The following is a 16,911-nucleotide window of genomic DNA, read 5'->3' on the forward strand; positions in this document are numbered from 1 at the left end:
ATTGACAAGAACTTATTGAATCCATCGTTTGGGCTCATAATAAATTAAAAGTTGCTCCTCATCCATTTATTAACTCAGCTCTTTATAAGAGATTAAAATTTGGCCTGATATCTAGCTCAAATACAATTTAATTCGTCCATTTGCCATAACTTTACAAAGCTATCAAAGGGCACAATAGTCATAGAAAATTTAAATCCTACTATTTCTTTGAGGATATAATCCCACAATTGCAAAAGTAATGTAAGATAATGTAGAAAAAGTATATTGAGATTTGTGGCTATTAATTTTTTTGTTTCTTCTTTGAGAAAAAGCCAAATAAAGTGGCTAGAAAAAAGTTAAAACTTGAAAATAATTGAGCAGTTAGTTTTATTAAAAAGCTAAGTAGTCAGACACCAAGAACAAAATTTGAACTTGGGTTGAAAACACTTTAAAGTACAATATGTTAAAGAAAAGTTCTTTTTTTTTGGTTAATATGGAACTCTATTTAATTATAGTAAACTTTTTTGAGCTTTGAATTGACCATTTAGATCAAAGTTTAATTTCCTTAGCATGGAGGGTTTCCCCCCCACAAATCACAATGAGACTAAATAAAGGTGGTCCAATACACTAGTAGCAACAAGAAGAAAAAAAAAACATTTAGTCACATCTTTCATATGTTAACTAATTAATTAATTTTTTTAAAAAAAACAATTATAAAACCTCAAGCACAAACCAAAAGAACTTTCTTTTAGTTTGTTTGAAAAAAATATATTATAATATATATATTTTTTGAAAATTATTTAATTTTAGTTTCTCTTGTTCAGCTCGGATCAAGAAAATAATATTTTGAGTTTTCACATATCTGAAGTCGGTAGAAACTTTATTTATATTCATAAAATTAGAGGGACAAAGATAAGTGATGTCATAAAAAAAATACGAGAATTAGAAAAATTGGTGGTGTAGATAGATTTTCATAGAAGTTTGAAAGTACCTTAAAGAGATTAGAATATTACAACAGTTTATCAAGATATTCAATTTTTATACTAAAAATGATAAGATTCTGACAAGTGGAAAAAAATATCATAATTTAAATTTATAAAAACAAAGAAGGTATTCAAAGTTGTGCTACTATTGCTAATAAACTCATGATCATGAATCATATGATAATATTCTGAAAAAGAGTGTTAGAGTATAAACTTAGGTCAATAATAAAAGTTATGAAGAATCAATTTGAATTTATATCAGACAGTCTACAATGGAGATTGGAGGGTGTATTTTTACTAGAAAAATTAGTTCAAATTTATCACACACACGGAAAAAAAAATCTCTAACTTAGAAATGATATAAATGTCATAAATAATATTTTAAAAATAAAGAAATTTCCTTTAATAATATAGGTTAAATGGGAATTTCCAAGAGGACTGTCATATGAAATTTTCTTTAATATTACTAGTGGATTGGACTGTTACATAATTATTATGTATGTTTTATTATTTGTTCTTCTCCTATATGTTAATGTTATTTTATTATCATATACTAGCTAGTTTTTTTTTAAATAAAAAAAATTGGTTAGTATATGGTGTAAATTAAACAAACAAAGCATTTTGACTGTCTTCTTCTTAAGAGTATTGTGAAAGATAATTATAGATTAATCATGGCTGTCAAGCTCAACATTTCCACATTTGAGTTGTTTCATAAATAAATAATTACTATAATTATATTCCTTAATAAGGAACAGCTCATGCAATATGACAATTTAGTGGAACAATGATATTATATTTCTCTTTGGAGCAAGAAAAAAAAGAGTATTAACTTTAATTATTTTTATGTTGGACAGATAACATTTTTTATACTAATAAATTCCTAATTAAAATGCATTAATTTTCAACAATATCCTACAAACATCTCCCATGTAACATCCCTCCTTTATCCACGTTATTCATTTTACATATGATATAAATTTAGCTTTTTTTTTTCAGGATAGTCTGATGCACAAAATATTCTGCGTTAATAGAATTCAGATGCACTTTAAAAAGTGTGATATTGATAAGTCAATAACTTATTCTAATGTAAATATTAGTAATTGCTTCCCCAGCTCGAACCCATAATAATATTAAATGAAATTATAGATAAATAAGAATAATTTTGTTAGTTATTATTTTCTTAATGAGCGTATAAAAAATAAACATGACAAGTAAAATGGTTAAAGCAATATTAATTTAATTCTCAAGATGCAAAAATAAAATAAAATGCATAAACATAATGATCATCCTTACAAATCTCTAATAAGAAAAAACAAAATATTCCTGCTCAAGCAAACAAGAAGTCATGTTGATGTAGTTTACAGCTATTTTACTTTTATTGATTGTTTAGAGTTAAAAAATATATATTTATTAATTATTATAATGTCTACTAATCCAAAGGAATAAAAGAATAAATTTCTAGAGATAAGAATCTCTACGATCCCAAGGTAATTAAAAATAATATAGAAATTTCTTAGAGTATAATTTAATTTACTCCCACAAAATGAAGCCTTTCCCCAACAAACGCAAGAGGAATAAAGGACCGGAATAATAATTAAAAATAATAATAACTCACATGCACTTGATAAATAAATAATAAAAAGTTTTAATTATGTACAACATCAATTTAAGTACTTTATATACTATTAAATCATATTTATATATTATTATAAGTAACATATTTATATATTATTATAAGTAACTTATCTTATATTTAAGACTATTACTTCTACATTCATATAATATGTAACATAATGTGAACAATCAGTTTCAATGAAAGTCAGAGGACGCGGTTATTCAAAAGTCCAATTTAGGTAGTTTGTTAATACACAAATTATTATAATTAAATAAGATAATATATTAAAATTAATTAAAAATAATATTTCTATCCCCATAAAAGACCGTAATAAGATATATGTACATTATATTCATCTTTTCCAAATTTTATTTATGGATGGTCAAATATAATTTGAAAGCTAAACAGTGAAATCTAAAATTTTGTCTGAGGAAAAATAGAAATGCCTCGTATATTACTCATCATATTTGAAAATAATAACGTAATTTCATAGAGTTATTCAATGTGATATTACATTGAATACGTTAGTATCGACATAAGATAACGTATTAAAATATTATATATATAAGTAATTCAACCATCTGGGAAACTTCTGTTATCTTTCTTTTCTTTTTCTTTTTTCTCTCAAAAGCAGCAAAAACAGAGAACTTTTTTTTTCCCTCTATTATTCTTCTCTTTGTTCTTCTTTATTCATACAAAAATATTTTTTTAAAAAAATCATTCTTTTATATATAATACATAAAAAAAATATTTTTTTTCTGTTGATTCAACAATTTATAGATAATATTTTTAGCTGTCGGTGAGATTAAAATTAGGTAGAGTATGTTGTCACCGGTGGTGTTTTTGGTGTTTCTGTGTGTAATTTCTCCGGCGATGGCGGAGGTGGTGGGTGAAGGCGGAATGACGATGACGTTGCAGTTAGAAAGGGCTTTTCCGACGAGTCATGGAGTTGAATTGAGTCAACTCAAAGCGCGTGACCGAGTTAGACATGGAAGAATCTTGCAGCAATTTCCTAATGGGGTTGTTGATTTTCCAGTTGAAGGCACTTATGATCCATTTCTTGTTGGGTAATTTTTTTTAATTTTTTTTATATATACATATATATTTTTTCTCTAGTTTGTGTTTATTTATTTGCATATTGTTGATAATAATGTAATTTTTTAGCTTCAACTGTTCTGTTTCATGAAATTTAGCTAATGAAGTATTTGTTTTGTTGATGATTTGGTTAGTAGTGAATACTTTCTTTGTTAGAAATTTATTGTTGAAATTGGGTAGTTCTTTTTTTAAAGATTTAAGGGAAAACGTAGTGTCTTGGATTGTATTTTTGCTATTAATTTGCATATTATTGATGATATAATGACTTTAGCTTCAAGAACTGTTCTTGACGATCTGTTTCATGAAATTTAGCTCATGAAGTATTCCTCCGTTTCAATTTGTTTGTCGTTTGTCTGGTTTTGACATGGTATGGAGTTTTTTTTTAAAAAAAAAAAGTTTGGTGCACTAAGCTCCTGCAATGCGTTGGGGGTCCGGGGAAGGACTCGACTACAAGGGTCTATTATATGCAGTCTTACCTTGCATTTCTGTCATAGGCTATTTCTTGTGGTATGGAATTTAAGAAAGTAAAAAGATTTTTGAATCTTGTGGTTTTGAACTAAAGATATTTAGCATGTACCAAATTGTTCTTTAATTTTATGGTTTTAAACGTGTCACGTAGAAAGTTAGAATTAGAGAGTGATCAAAAAGAGAAAGAGACATTCTTTTAAACAGACTACAGAGGAAAGTAAGACAAACGGAGGGAGTAATTGATTTGTTGATGATTTGGTTAATAGTGAATATTACTTTCTTTGTCAGAAGTTTATGTTGTAAATTGGGTAGCTCTCTTTTTTGTTTCTTTTTTTAAGAATTTAAGAAGAAAAGAAGTCTTGACGCGTAATATTGATGGTATCGTATTTTAGCTTCAAGAACTGTTTTTGACGATCTGTTTCAAGAAATTTAGCTAATGAAGTAGTTGTTTTGTTGATGGTTTTGTTAATAGTGGATACTTTCTTTGTCAGAAATCTACGTTGGAAATCGGGTAGTTCTCTTTTTTTTTTTCTTTTTTTTTTTTAAGAATTGAAAGGAAAAAAGAAGTGTCTTGAACTGGTGGCATTGGTTATTGGTGAAGCTTGTTTCTTTGATTATTTATTGGGTTTATTAGTAGCATAGTACTGTATTAATACTTGCACTTTATCCTTTTTTCTCAGTAGGTTGAATATGTACTAAGGTGGATTTGTGGCCTTGGAATTCTTCTTTACGTTGTCTTTCTTGGTTTTTTGTCACTTTACTGATGTAATGGCATTAATCATTTTCTCTAGCAGTTTTATGATTGATTTACGAGTTATGTATCCATCGCAGTGAATGTTAGTTGAGGATATGATTTTGTTTCAGGCTTTACTTTACAAGAGTTCAGTTGGGTTCCCCTCCAAAGGAATTCTATGTACAGATAGATACTGGAAGTGATGTGTTGTGGGTTAGTTGTGCATCTTGTAATGGTTGCCCGACATCTAGTGGACTTCAGGTTTGGATATTAATATTCCTGCAAATTTTGAGTTTGTGGGAATTTTGTTTTTTCGAGCATACAGTTGTAAGAATATCGCTTGATTAAATTTTGATTTTCATAGCAGATTCAGTTAGAATTCTTTGATCCATCAAGCTCGTCAACAGCTCGACCGATCTCATGTTCAGACCAAAGATGTGCTCTTGGAGAACAATCTTCTGACTCTGGGTGTTCTACTCGAAATCAGTGTGGTTATACGTTCCAATATGGTGATGGCAGTGGGACATCAGGTTATTATGTAGCAGATTTAATGCATTTTGATACAATCGTGGGGAATTCTTTGACGGCAAACTCGTCTGCTCCTGTTGTTTTCGGGTGAGCTATTATTCATTTTTACAGTTTGAGATAGCATATGTTACTTCCTCTACGTGTCAGTGTTTAACCTTATTGCTGTTGGAATTTTATGAGACAGATGTAGCACATCACAGACCGGTGACCTAACTAAGCCCGACAGAGCAATTGATGGGATCTTTGGATTTGGACAGCAGGGCTTGTCGGTTATAGCACAACTTTCCTCCCAAGGAGTGACCCCAGATGTGTTCTCCCATTGCTTGAAAGGAAGTAATGGCGGAGGTGGTATCTTGGTGCTAGGTCAGATTGTGGAGCCAAATTTAGTTTACACTCCACTTGTCCCATCACAGTATGTTGTCTCTTTCATGGTGGGCTTGCATTACTTCATTTATCTTTCTAGATAGTTCGTGACCATGTTTCCTATTTTCCTTTGCCGAAAATTTCTTGCAAAGCTATCTGATCTGCACCAAATATGGGCATAGTAAAGGTATTCCTGGTAGTCCTTTAATCAGATCTCATTTAAGATAATAAAAAGAGAATCAACGGAAAGTTACACATTTGGCTAATAAGTTTGCTTGCCCAGATATCTTTATGTGAAGTTTCTTTTCTTTGATTTATATGTAAAGTTTTTGAGTTTGAGATCTAAAAGTTACTTTTTAAAATTACTTTGTCCCAATTTGTTTGGCACGGAACTACTAAAAATCCCCTTAGTATAAAAGTATTTGCTTTTGTGCCTATTGGAGTCTACAATAAGCCATGTCGATTCTAGTAAGAACATATCATCAAAGGCAAAATAGGGATGTAAAAATTAAATAATTGATGCTGGGAAGTAGAAAATTTGCTTGACAATTTAGGTGGGGATATGTTTGTTATTTCTACGACTTTAGTAATTTGAGCTTTGGTTTTCCCATTAATCATGCAAATATCTGTTCCCAGGGAGCTAACTATGCACTCCTCGCTCCTGATGAATTTATAACCTTTGTCTCTATATGGACTCTTGAACTGATCGAGCTTCCAATAAAATGCGATCAGATGGTATATTTAATGTATAAGTGTATGCTAATAGAGCTTTGATTTTCCCTCTCTTTGCCCCAAAGTAAAATATGGACAACCTGAGTTGTGTACTTTATCCTTGTGGTTGGGTATAAACAAGAATTGGACCGACCATTTGTCACCTGCCTCTGTGTTTTTTCATAAATATCCTGACTTAATGTTAACCTGTTTCAAAAAAAAATAAAAAATCCCGACTTACGTTTTTTCTCTTTCACCAGGCCACATTACAACTTGAATCTTGAGAGTATTGCTCTCAATGGGCAGACATTGGCTATTAGTCCACAAGTATTTGAAACATCAAGCAACAGGGGAACCATAGTTGATTCCGGAACAACTCTGGCATATCTTGCTGAAGAAGCTTATGAAATTTTTGTTAATTCTGTAAGTTATATCATTCGACAGATCTTCTGATTTGTTTGCACTTGAGATTTAGATCATTCACTGTGTTCATCTACTAATATTGGGAAAAACATCACTTGAATCCTTTTCACCAGTACTCTTATCAACTATATCATGGTGAATGCTCCTTATAACTCATAATATTTTTTCTCGTGCAGGTCAGTCAGGCTGTTTCACAGAATGTGCGCCCTCTTGTTGCCAGGGGAAACCAGTGTTATCTAACCACCTCCAGGTTCTCTAAAAAAATTGAACTTAGGAGCTTCCAAGCTCATTTCTTTCTGATGGTTTTAGTTTAGTTTGTACTGAAATTTTGACTAGTACTTTTTTTTTGTTTTGCGCAGCGTTGGTGATATATTTCCCATGGTGAGTTTGAACTTTGCCGGTGGTGCAACAATGGTATTAAGGGGTGAGGATTACCTTATACAGCAAAACTCCATTGTAAGTCAAATTTTCTCCAAACTCGTTAATGATGGTATATGTTAAGCATGTTGACCCTGCTCAAAGCTTTACTTCCAATTGTTGTTTAGCTATTCATTTTGAAGAATGAGAGATATTAGTAAATGTCACTACCTATTACTTTGTAACGTATTCTATTGCAATATGTTCACCAACCACACTGTGGCTAAAGTTATTTAATTCTTTTAATGCCCACAATCTAGTTGTGAAAAGTAATCTATCGCATTAAAATAGTTTTGCACTGAGTACAGTTTTTGCTTTTGTAGGGTGGTGCTGCTGTCTGGTGCATGGGCTTTCAGAAAATTACGGGCCAAGGATTGACAATTTTAGGAGGTAATCCCCTGCATCTGATCTCATTTTTATCTCCCTCGTTTTGGGTTTCTCATTACACCATCTCTTTCATTGATTTCGGCTCGCTGAGGTAAAGCGGTTAATTTAGAAGATTCGTTTACGTCCTGTAATTTCAAAGGACTATCAAAGAAAAAACTTTAGCATCAGAAGAATCTGTGCATAAAAACGTTAACGAGTTCACCTGGTAGATGTTTTGTGTGATTTCTTTATCATTTCATGACTCATAATTCGTATTCCAGATTTCACATTTTACAAATAAAGCATTTACTTTAATGATTGCACCATTCTAGATGGACGCAATCTTCTTGTCCTCTTTTTTGTTGATTCATATGTTTATATTTCTGTGCAGACCTTGTTCTAAAAGACAAGATCATTGTTTACGATTTGGCTGGACAACGGATTGGATGGGCCAATTACGATTGTAAGTCATACTTACCCATACAATCTTTGACCTAAGTTAATAGAACACATCATAGGCGAACTATTTCGTCTCTGGTATATTAAAGTATAACTTCAGTCAGCTGTCGAGTTAAGCTAAGACACGTTCCATTGTCCAATGTGTTTAAATATCAGGTTCGCAGGCTGTTAATGTTTCTGCTACCACAAGCAGAGGGAAAACTGAGTATGTCAATGCAGGACAGATCGGTAACAGTTCATTGCGGAACAACCCTTACACGCTGTTATTAAGTGGCATTCTAACTTTCGTGTTGCAAGCATTAGTCTTTGGCACTTACTCATTCTTGTAACAGTTTGGTATTGTGGAAGTCAACTGCTAAAATTCTTTCTCATTTTTGTATAGCCCGCTGTCCTATAGTTATTTATTTACCGCGGTCGATAAAAGATTTAGATTTCTTTCATAGTAGTAGAGGCTTAGATTTGTTGTTTGTTCAGACAATGCCCTAGCTCCACATATAGCATACTCATGTAGTGGTTAAATTTCTTGTAAAGTAGATTTCAACACATCTGTATTACAACAATATTATCCCATACAGAATTACATTTGATTTTGAATGAAAATTTTGTTAACACTGGTCAATTATAAGTTTTCTTCATCCATCAGTGTTTGGCTGATGTCAAAGTGTTGCCTTTTATCTCTCCCAGGCCGGTTTTTGAAAATGACCCGCGAACTTACAATTTAAATAGAAGAAAATAACCTTACAAAAATTTCCTGTGCTCGAATGTCTGAAAGGAACACTCTGGTGTAGTGATGAACGAGCTAATATATAATATAGTTTTTCAACTCACAAAATAAAATGACAAGTGCTTTACAGTAAATTGATGACAGATAGATTCACGGTATACTATCAATAGATAAAATTGTCAAATTCTTCCTCTTCTTCTCTAAAGCTACAACCACTTTCTCTCTTCTAAATTTTTCAAAATCAAAGAAATCCAATGTTATGATAGCCCAACGAGCCTTTTGACAACATCATAAGTTTACACTTTGGCAAAATAATGTGGCCGGTCACCTGCCAGGTTCAGCCAATACTCAAGTCACACAGCACGCGCATATACTAATCTGCTTGCTGCCATAGATACTATTTTTGTTCTTAGAAAGATCTAATCCGCGAACCTGATCTTCTTTGGTGCAGCTTGAATTGCACCCACCTGCAAATCACATTGTAGATTAGTGCTGGCAATCCTAACCCATTTTTCGCTAACCCGCCCATATTTAAATGGGTTGGGTGAGTGACTTTTAATAATGGGTCAAATATGGGCTCTACCCATATCAACCCACTGAAAATGGGTAAATCACGGGTAAAATATGGGTAATATGAGTTTCTTCTATATTCAGATTGGGTATCCAAACTTACTAGACATAACCATTCTTACAATTAAATCTCCTTCACCACGTAAAGGCTAGTCCACTTTTTAACTTAAGATATTATTTGTTTATTTTTTACTGTTATATTAATTACCTTTATATGTAATGTGTTTTATGATAAAAAATGAAAGTATATATGTTTGAAAAGTTGTACCTCTGTCAGCCTTTCTATTGCACAATTTTATCTACTTTTCTTTTTTACTGAATTACGAGTTTTATAAATTACTCTTATGAAATTAATCAAACATAAAAAATAAATTTGTTTTATCTTTTCACATAAATTATATTCCAACAATTAAACAAATATTACCCTCAACAAACTTAAGGTGGACATGAAGTGTGTGTATATATATACACTTACTTTCGAGGCATGACTGATAAAGTGAAAACTAAAGTATAATGCTAGTGCTAAATAAATAGTATATATATCCGACGATTCTTATTGGTCATTTAAAATTGTCATATCATTAAGGATGTAATCGAAGAAAATAAATACTTTCTTCATTTTGTAAAAGGATAAATATTCTAATCTTTTTTGGTTGTTGCAAAAGTAATAGATAAAAAGGATAAAAAAATTAATTAACACAACTAAACCACCCAGGCAACTCTAATCTTTCTTGAAATTCTTACAATTGTTGAATTTTTTTCTTACACTATAGCAACTTTGATTGAGAGACATAATTAAATCCTCTTCCTAAAGCTACATTCCCTAATAAGTCACAAATTCGCTTTAGGAGATCATAAAAATGGGTTAGGATTGTAATTTACCCGATCCATATTTTACCCAACCCACTTTTTACCCATATTAATATGCGCGGGTTTGTCAAACACATTTTTAACCCGCCCAAATTTGACCCAACCTGTCCATTTGCCACCACTATTGTAGATGTTAAAATTCACTTTTATGCTTCTCTTTAGACTAATTCCAGAAGTGTTGCAACTGCCTTGCTCTTTTTTGTCTGCTACACGAATAATGGAGGTCTCATTTCTAACTTCTCTACCCGGAACAATTCTTATGCAATGTTTTATTATACAACATACAGAGTTGTCATGTACTAAGTAACATCTCTGAAAACCTCTTCTTTTTAATAATGGTTGTGTCCAACTTGTCCACAACTCAATTATGCTTTTTTGGTTCTGACAAAATGTGGCTATCTAAGAACAGATTTCTCAATCACGATGCCTTCTTTGCAGTGATAATATGTTTCTCATGGAACTTGTTTTTTTCTCCTCCTCGAGTTTATACAAAAAAAATCCTCAATTGATGGATTCTGTCTTCTAAATCTAATCCTAAATTTGGATGTTCTGTAATTCTCTGATAGGCTAGGAGATTATCTTGATATGCATGTAAGATACTTGTGTGGATCTTCCTTCTAATTGACATGTTAGGCACTTATCTCCTTCCTAATACCATGCTCAACAACATTAGTCATTTCTTATGCAATGGAAATCCTATTAAAGTAATTGTCAAATTAGCAACAGGTAGTTCCTAGACCAGTTAGTAAACATGAATAAATAAGTAGAATTTGCAGCACAAGATAGTGCAAAATGTAATAAAGAACATTTGCTCTTACCATTTCTGGGCACTCATAATCAATCCCTGCTGCCTCGATCCTCTTTCGCCTCTTTTTGTCACGTTTTAGAATTCCTCCAACCAACTTATTATACTCTTCCAATGTTCTTTCCTGGATAATTATCAGCAAGTTTCACATTTAAACAAGTTCAAATAGAGCTCATAGAACAACAAACCATGTATCTCAAACTTTGCACAATTATGTAAAAGTGAATGGGAGCCCATATATAACTAAAAGCAATGTATCTCAATTTTTTGCATATCATGTAAATATCTGTATCTCACACATGCAAGATCAAACACTACCTTGTCCTGACGCTTCCTTTCAATTTTAATCCAATCCAACGGTTTGTACCAGCGATTCACACCTTTCCACCTGGAACCAAATATATAAATTAGAGCCATACCAAAAAGGAGGAGAGAAAATAAAGACGATAAACAAATCATCAATTCATGCAACTCCATGCTAGCAACAAACTTCATTCATGTAAATATCATCTTCATGGTCGTTCTAAGTTTAAGATTGTTAAGGATGCTAAAATAATTCCTATATTTGCTTCCTTACATATACAAGTCAGTTTAGTCTAGATACATTAGCGCAAATAAATTTCTTAACTACACCACTTACATACGCATCAGATTATTCGGTGACAAACTCACTCACAATCATAATGCAGGAAAACTTTGTACGAAAAATATCATCATTTATACATACTAAAACATTATATGTAACATAATGGTAAATTGACCCATTCCTTTTAGAAACACATCCCTTTTATACTTGACCCAGCCACAATATTGCTGATTGTCATCAGGTCGCTTCTGAAGGTGGAATATTTCAGGTTAGTCTTTTCCATTGATAATTTTCAAGCATTTCAACAAAACCACCCATAAAACTCTTATCCATCTCTTGGTAAAAGTTATACATCACTTGGAATAAGAAAAGAGTATTATCCATCAATTAAACCACCACTTCAGCAAGCTGCTATAGTCGTTTTTTAACATGTCTTTTGCAAGCCATGACCATCTCTAAGCAAGGAGTCGAGGACGGGGAGCAGATTCAATTAGATACAAAGTGACAATATTCCAGGCTAGTCTCTTACTAATTTCAGGCTCCCCCCACCCCCCAGAAAAAAAAGGGAGGGGGGAGGAACGAGAAGAAAAGAATTTTACAGAACTCTTAAACTTAGCGACCCAAGAAATATGAAATTTTAAGATGAATTTAATACATAGCAAATGGCTTAAAAAATGAAACCCTTACAATCTGGGATGAACATGCTCAGGAGGAACAAGACGAACTTGCAACAAGTGCTCAAATAACAGATAGTTATGCATAGTATCCGCAACTACTTTAGCAACCTGCAATTGTCCAGAAACCCAAGATAAAGATAAATGGAAAGACCAGATGGATTCTCTAAATATGGGTGCATAACACAATAAATTACTCAGGAATAGGAACAACCTCGGGGGACTCAAATTCTATGAAACCAAAATGCTTTGATTTTCCTGTCTGTCATGAGGAAAAGACACAAGAAAATAAAAGGAAATAAGCAAAGAATCAAAAGATTACCACATTGAGAGACAATAAGAAAAGTAGAAGTGTATTATGGACTTAGAAAATTGAAGGATATATCCAACACGAAGCCCTTTACTCCAGAAGCCTGTTGGAAATTGCGGACAATGTTCTTGACACACCTCAAGCTACAAGAATTTATGTGTAATTTACAACAATTGGACCACAATTTAAATACTTTGAAGATAAACATATCACAATCTTTACGCGGAACTTAACAAGTCCAAAGCCTCTGTTAGCTTCACCGATGACAGACAACAAGACCCCATAAGGAATGGGAGGGATATATCTATTCTATTTTTTAAAGAAGAAAATATCTGGTGAAGACATGCTTTTTATTAGAAAATGTGGCTGAAAATAGTGAACATTAATATTCACATGCAGTGGCGGAACCAGGATTTTTAATAAGGGGATTCAAAATCTGAAAAAGTAGACACACGAACTAGCTGAAGGGGGTTCGACATCTACTATTTATACATAAAAAATATTTTAATCATGTATAACTAGTATAATTTTTCGCCGAAGGGGGTTCGGATGAACCCCGGACACCATGTGGGTCCGCCACTGTTCACATGTAGAATCATACTGTAGTAAAGCTCCACGGCATATCATATGCTAAATTCTACAGTCACTGCAACTATCCATTTTTAAATACTATGACTAATCATTAGATAATTAAAAAATTGCCATCACTTTTAGGTACTTGAGTGAGCCCATTTCCAACCAGCTTGGGTCCTTCTAAGACTAAAGTTGTCAGATGATCAGATCGTGACAACAAGCATATGCATGAAAGTAGGTCAAGAAGACAAAACCAGACAAAGATTTCAAACTACACTGACTAAATTACGATAAAGAATTAGTTGGAGTATTCACCTTTTTATTCCTTGCAAGTCTAAGCCTCTTAATTGTACCAAATTGCTTAAAGAAACCTAAAGACAATAGCAGAAAATGGGACAACAAAAGTTATTTAACTTTGTAATGCTACAAAGAGATATAAAAGCTAAAAAGGCCTTGAAAGGGGACTAAAAAACTCAATGTAAGAAATGCAAACCTTCCATTTCATTCTCATAAAATCCATGTGGAATCCTTCCAATATACAATATTGTCGCTTTACTTTCTCGTACTTCAGTATCTGGAAGTTTTCTAGCTGGCCCACCTTCCAATGGCTATTATGTATAAGGAAAACAAAAGTCAGAGAAAGCAAGCCATCACCAAAAAAGTCAACTTCTTTCTTCTCTTCTTATACAACAGAACTGCTGATTGACTACAGTAAGATACCATAGTTTGCTACAGAAGACAAAGGACGACATGCGGTGCAGTTTTATATGATCCAAACAACTCATACTCTTGTATGTGGAGAATAACTGAGCATGAATTGATACTCGTTGGCTGAAAATTACATACCAACATCGCCGCATCTATTTATGTGTGTTCCATGCTTATAAACACTTAAAACCAGCTACTCCCTTTGTTCCAATTAATGTGACATAGTTTGACTCGATATGGAGCCTAAGAAAGAAAGGAGGACTTTTGAATTTTATGGTTCTAAGTTTTAAACATGTTATACCATTTGTTTGGCTATAAGGCTTTTGATACTTGTGGTCTTAAATGTGACATAGCAGTTGTTCTTTTCCTTCTTAAAAAAAATGATATTAACATTTGCGAGGCTATACAAGATTCTCGTTAAGGGAAAAATGAGAAGTTTAAAGCTAATTTATTTTCAAATATAGAATGTGTCATTTTTTTTGTATGACCGAATAAAGAAATAGTGTCGACATAAATTGGAGCAATCAACGAATTCCGGCGAAATAGAAAACCAAGGGAGTACTAAATTTGAATTAATGCATGCTAAATATTTTAGTTATCTATTCCTATTCAAAAGTAAGATTTACGTTATTCAAAAGATGTTCTAGTTATCTATTTAGTTTTCCATTATTATCTCCAAATGGTTTTTTTAATATCAGGAACTCTCATGAGAGTTCCAGACCAACATTCCCATTACATCACTCTTGTAAAAAACTAAAATATTTCAAGTAATCCACAACATCTTCTTTTAAATAATGGTGTCTATGTTAGCTTGTGCCAAGATTCCGCCATGTCTGCAACTATATCTTTTGTTCTAGACCATGAAGCACTATTAGAGGAGAGCCAGGAAAATATTTTTCTTTTACAAATGTTCTAAAGTCAACAATTCTATCTCAATTGTAAGATAAAGAATTTACATGCTTTGCAAGGATTTTATATGCATATAGGCTACTTCTATTAGAATTGACCAATAAGTAATTAAGAAGGGTGGCTAGTTTCATCAAATGTCTAGAATCTATTAGCCAACAAAGCATTTACTCCTTTTTTTCCTTTAAGTTCCCTTTCTTGTCCTACATAGCAAAGATCTTCTAACGACACTCCCAACAACCAAATAGATCGTAAGAGTTTTCGACTATCACAACACATATTGAGTCATTTCAAACAATAAATCCAATGTAATCCACAAGTGAGGTCGGGAGAGGGTAAAGTGTGCAAACCTTACCCCTACCTTGAAAAAGTAGAGAGGCGGTTTCCTATAGACCCTCAGCACAAGGAGGGAAAGAAAGAAACTAAAAACATAAAGAACAAAATTGTTCTTAACGTTTCTCTCTTTCAAGAACTTCTTGAGCATTGAGGAGCTTTACTAACTTTAATATGGCATAAACATACCAGAAAGTCAGCAGCTTTATCTTTAGAAGCTGAAGTAGCAGAGAATTCGCTAGCACCCTTCTTCAACTTCTTAGTTATGCTTTTCTTCCTCCCTTTAGCACCCATCTCTGTCAAAATAATCTTGGTAGACCCAAAAGAAAACTTATTACTTACACAGAAAATATTACATATGACCATTTTAGACCCATTTATCACATGGGTAGCAAGTAAAACGCCAAATAACCTGTAAAACTACTTTAAAAAATTGAAAAAAGAGCCACTATTATTCACATAGGTAAATGCAAATTTTACCTAGATAAAAATCATTGTTCAACCTAAGAAGCTTCATTAGTTTTATTGGAAAGATTACCAATCACAAATTCCAACTTATTTATCATATGGATAGCGGTGAAAATGAAAATTAACACATAAAAATCTCAAACAACTATGGAAAAAGAGCCACTAATATTAACCCAGGTAGCCAAAAAATGAAAAATCTACCTAGATAAAATCCGTGGTCGACCTAAAAATCTCATTAGAAATATAGCTGTAAAAATACAAATTAACCTGTAAAAACTACTTAAAAGTATCAAAAAAGAGCCACTATTACCCACACAGGTAGCAAAAAACAATAAAAAGAATGTAAACTCTACCTAAATAAAAATCCTTAGTCCATCTAAAGAGTTTCACTAGAGATATTACCATTCCCAAATTTCAGCCTATTTATCAAATGGGTAGCAAGTCAAACATTCAAATAAGGCATAATACATAAACCTACACTCAAACTTAGTTTCAACTGCCAAGTAAGCACTCCAACTTTGAGACTGCACATTGACAACTAAACGCTCCAACACGTTCCCACACACCCCACGCTGGAGGTGTCTAGTAACAAAATTACAGTGTTCAACTGCCACAGTGGAGTCAAATTGAAATGCCTAGACGTGCATAATCAAAGTTGGAGTGTTTATGTGACAATTGAAATCAATTTTGAGTGTCTATTTATGTATTCTGACATCAAATAAACATGTAAACATCATAAACAACTACGAAAAGAAACGGCCAAAATTATTCACATTGGTAACGAAAAGAACATAAATTTAACTAATTTTAAAAAAATACAGCTCCATTAGCTTCGGATGACACTAATTTACCAGAATTTACGAAGCTGAAGAAGGAGCTGTCGGCCGCCGGAGAAAGAGATACAGACGGAGGAGCAAAGCGGAAAGAGGCGGTCGCCAATATCGAGACCTATGTTGTTGAGTTTTGTGTGCAGTCGATATGGGCTTTATGAATTTGAATTCTATTGGGCTTGTGAATGTGTTATTGGGTCTAGAGACCTAAACGGGCCTTTACGATGAGCAAATACTCGAATGTAAGAGCATGGAATTACCCAATAAATGGACAGCTCAAAAGGGAGGGAAACAAGAACCATGCTTTTTAGAGGTCTAGCCTAACCCGATTTGAATCTTATCTGAATTGCAAGAATAACTAATTAAGTTGTGTCATAAGGGGTCATTCTACAAACGGGATGAGGTCACACTTTT

General features: G+C 32.7%; 2 protein-coding genes across 3 annotated transcripts; one reads left to right on the forward strand and one right to left on the reverse strand.

Annotated features, from left to right (window-relative positions):
- The first annotated feature begins 3,171 nt into the window (after positions 1-3,171).
- Positions 3,172-8,759, forward strand: LOC129904698 (aspartic proteinase 36-like). Of its 2 annotated transcripts, none has more exons than XM_055980276.1 (10): positions 3,172-3,644; positions 5,005-5,134; positions 5,241-5,488; positions 5,586-5,813; positions 6,736-6,898; positions 7,075-7,148; positions 7,258-7,354; positions 7,639-7,705; positions 8,073-8,144; positions 8,297-8,759. In XM_055980276.1, the coding sequence occupies exons 1-10, from the start codon at positions 3,400-3,402 to the stop codon at positions 8,467-8,469; spliced, it is 1,497 nt and encodes a 498-aa protein (XP_055836251.1). In that variant the 5' UTR covers positions 3,172-3,399; the 3' UTR covers positions 8,470-8,759. The 2 variants fall into 2 exon arrangements, with proteins under 2 accessions (XP_055836251.1, XP_055836250.1); XM_055980275.1 differs by having other exon boundaries at positions 3,250-3,644; positions 5,238-5,488.
- A 181-nt stretch (positions 8,760-8,940) lies between these two features.
- Positions 8,941-16,630, reverse strand: LOC129904700 (uncharacterized RNA-binding protein C1827.05c-like). Its single transcript, XM_055980277.1, has 9 exons — positions 16,519-16,630; positions 15,389-15,508; positions 13,746-13,860; positions 13,568-13,623; positions 12,584-12,631; positions 12,383-12,480; positions 11,428-11,497; positions 11,123-11,233; positions 8,941-9,331 (listed from the first exon to the last, which is right to left on the reverse strand). The coding sequence occupies exons 2-9, from the start codon at positions 15,491-15,493 to the stop codon at positions 9,284-9,286; spliced, it is 651 nt and encodes a 216-aa protein (XP_055836252.1). The 5' UTR covers positions 15,494-15,508; positions 16,519-16,630; the 3' UTR covers positions 8,941-9,283.
- Between the last annotated feature and the right edge of the window lie 281 nt (positions 16,631-16,911).

The sequence above is a fragment of the Solanum dulcamara genome, chromosome 9 (assembly GCF_947179165.1).
Source record: "Solanum dulcamara chromosome 9, daSolDulc1.2, whole genome shotgun sequence".
In the NCBI taxonomy this organism is placed as follows: Eukaryota; Viridiplantae; Streptophyta; class Magnoliopsida; order Solanales; family Solanaceae; genus Solanum; species Solanum dulcamara.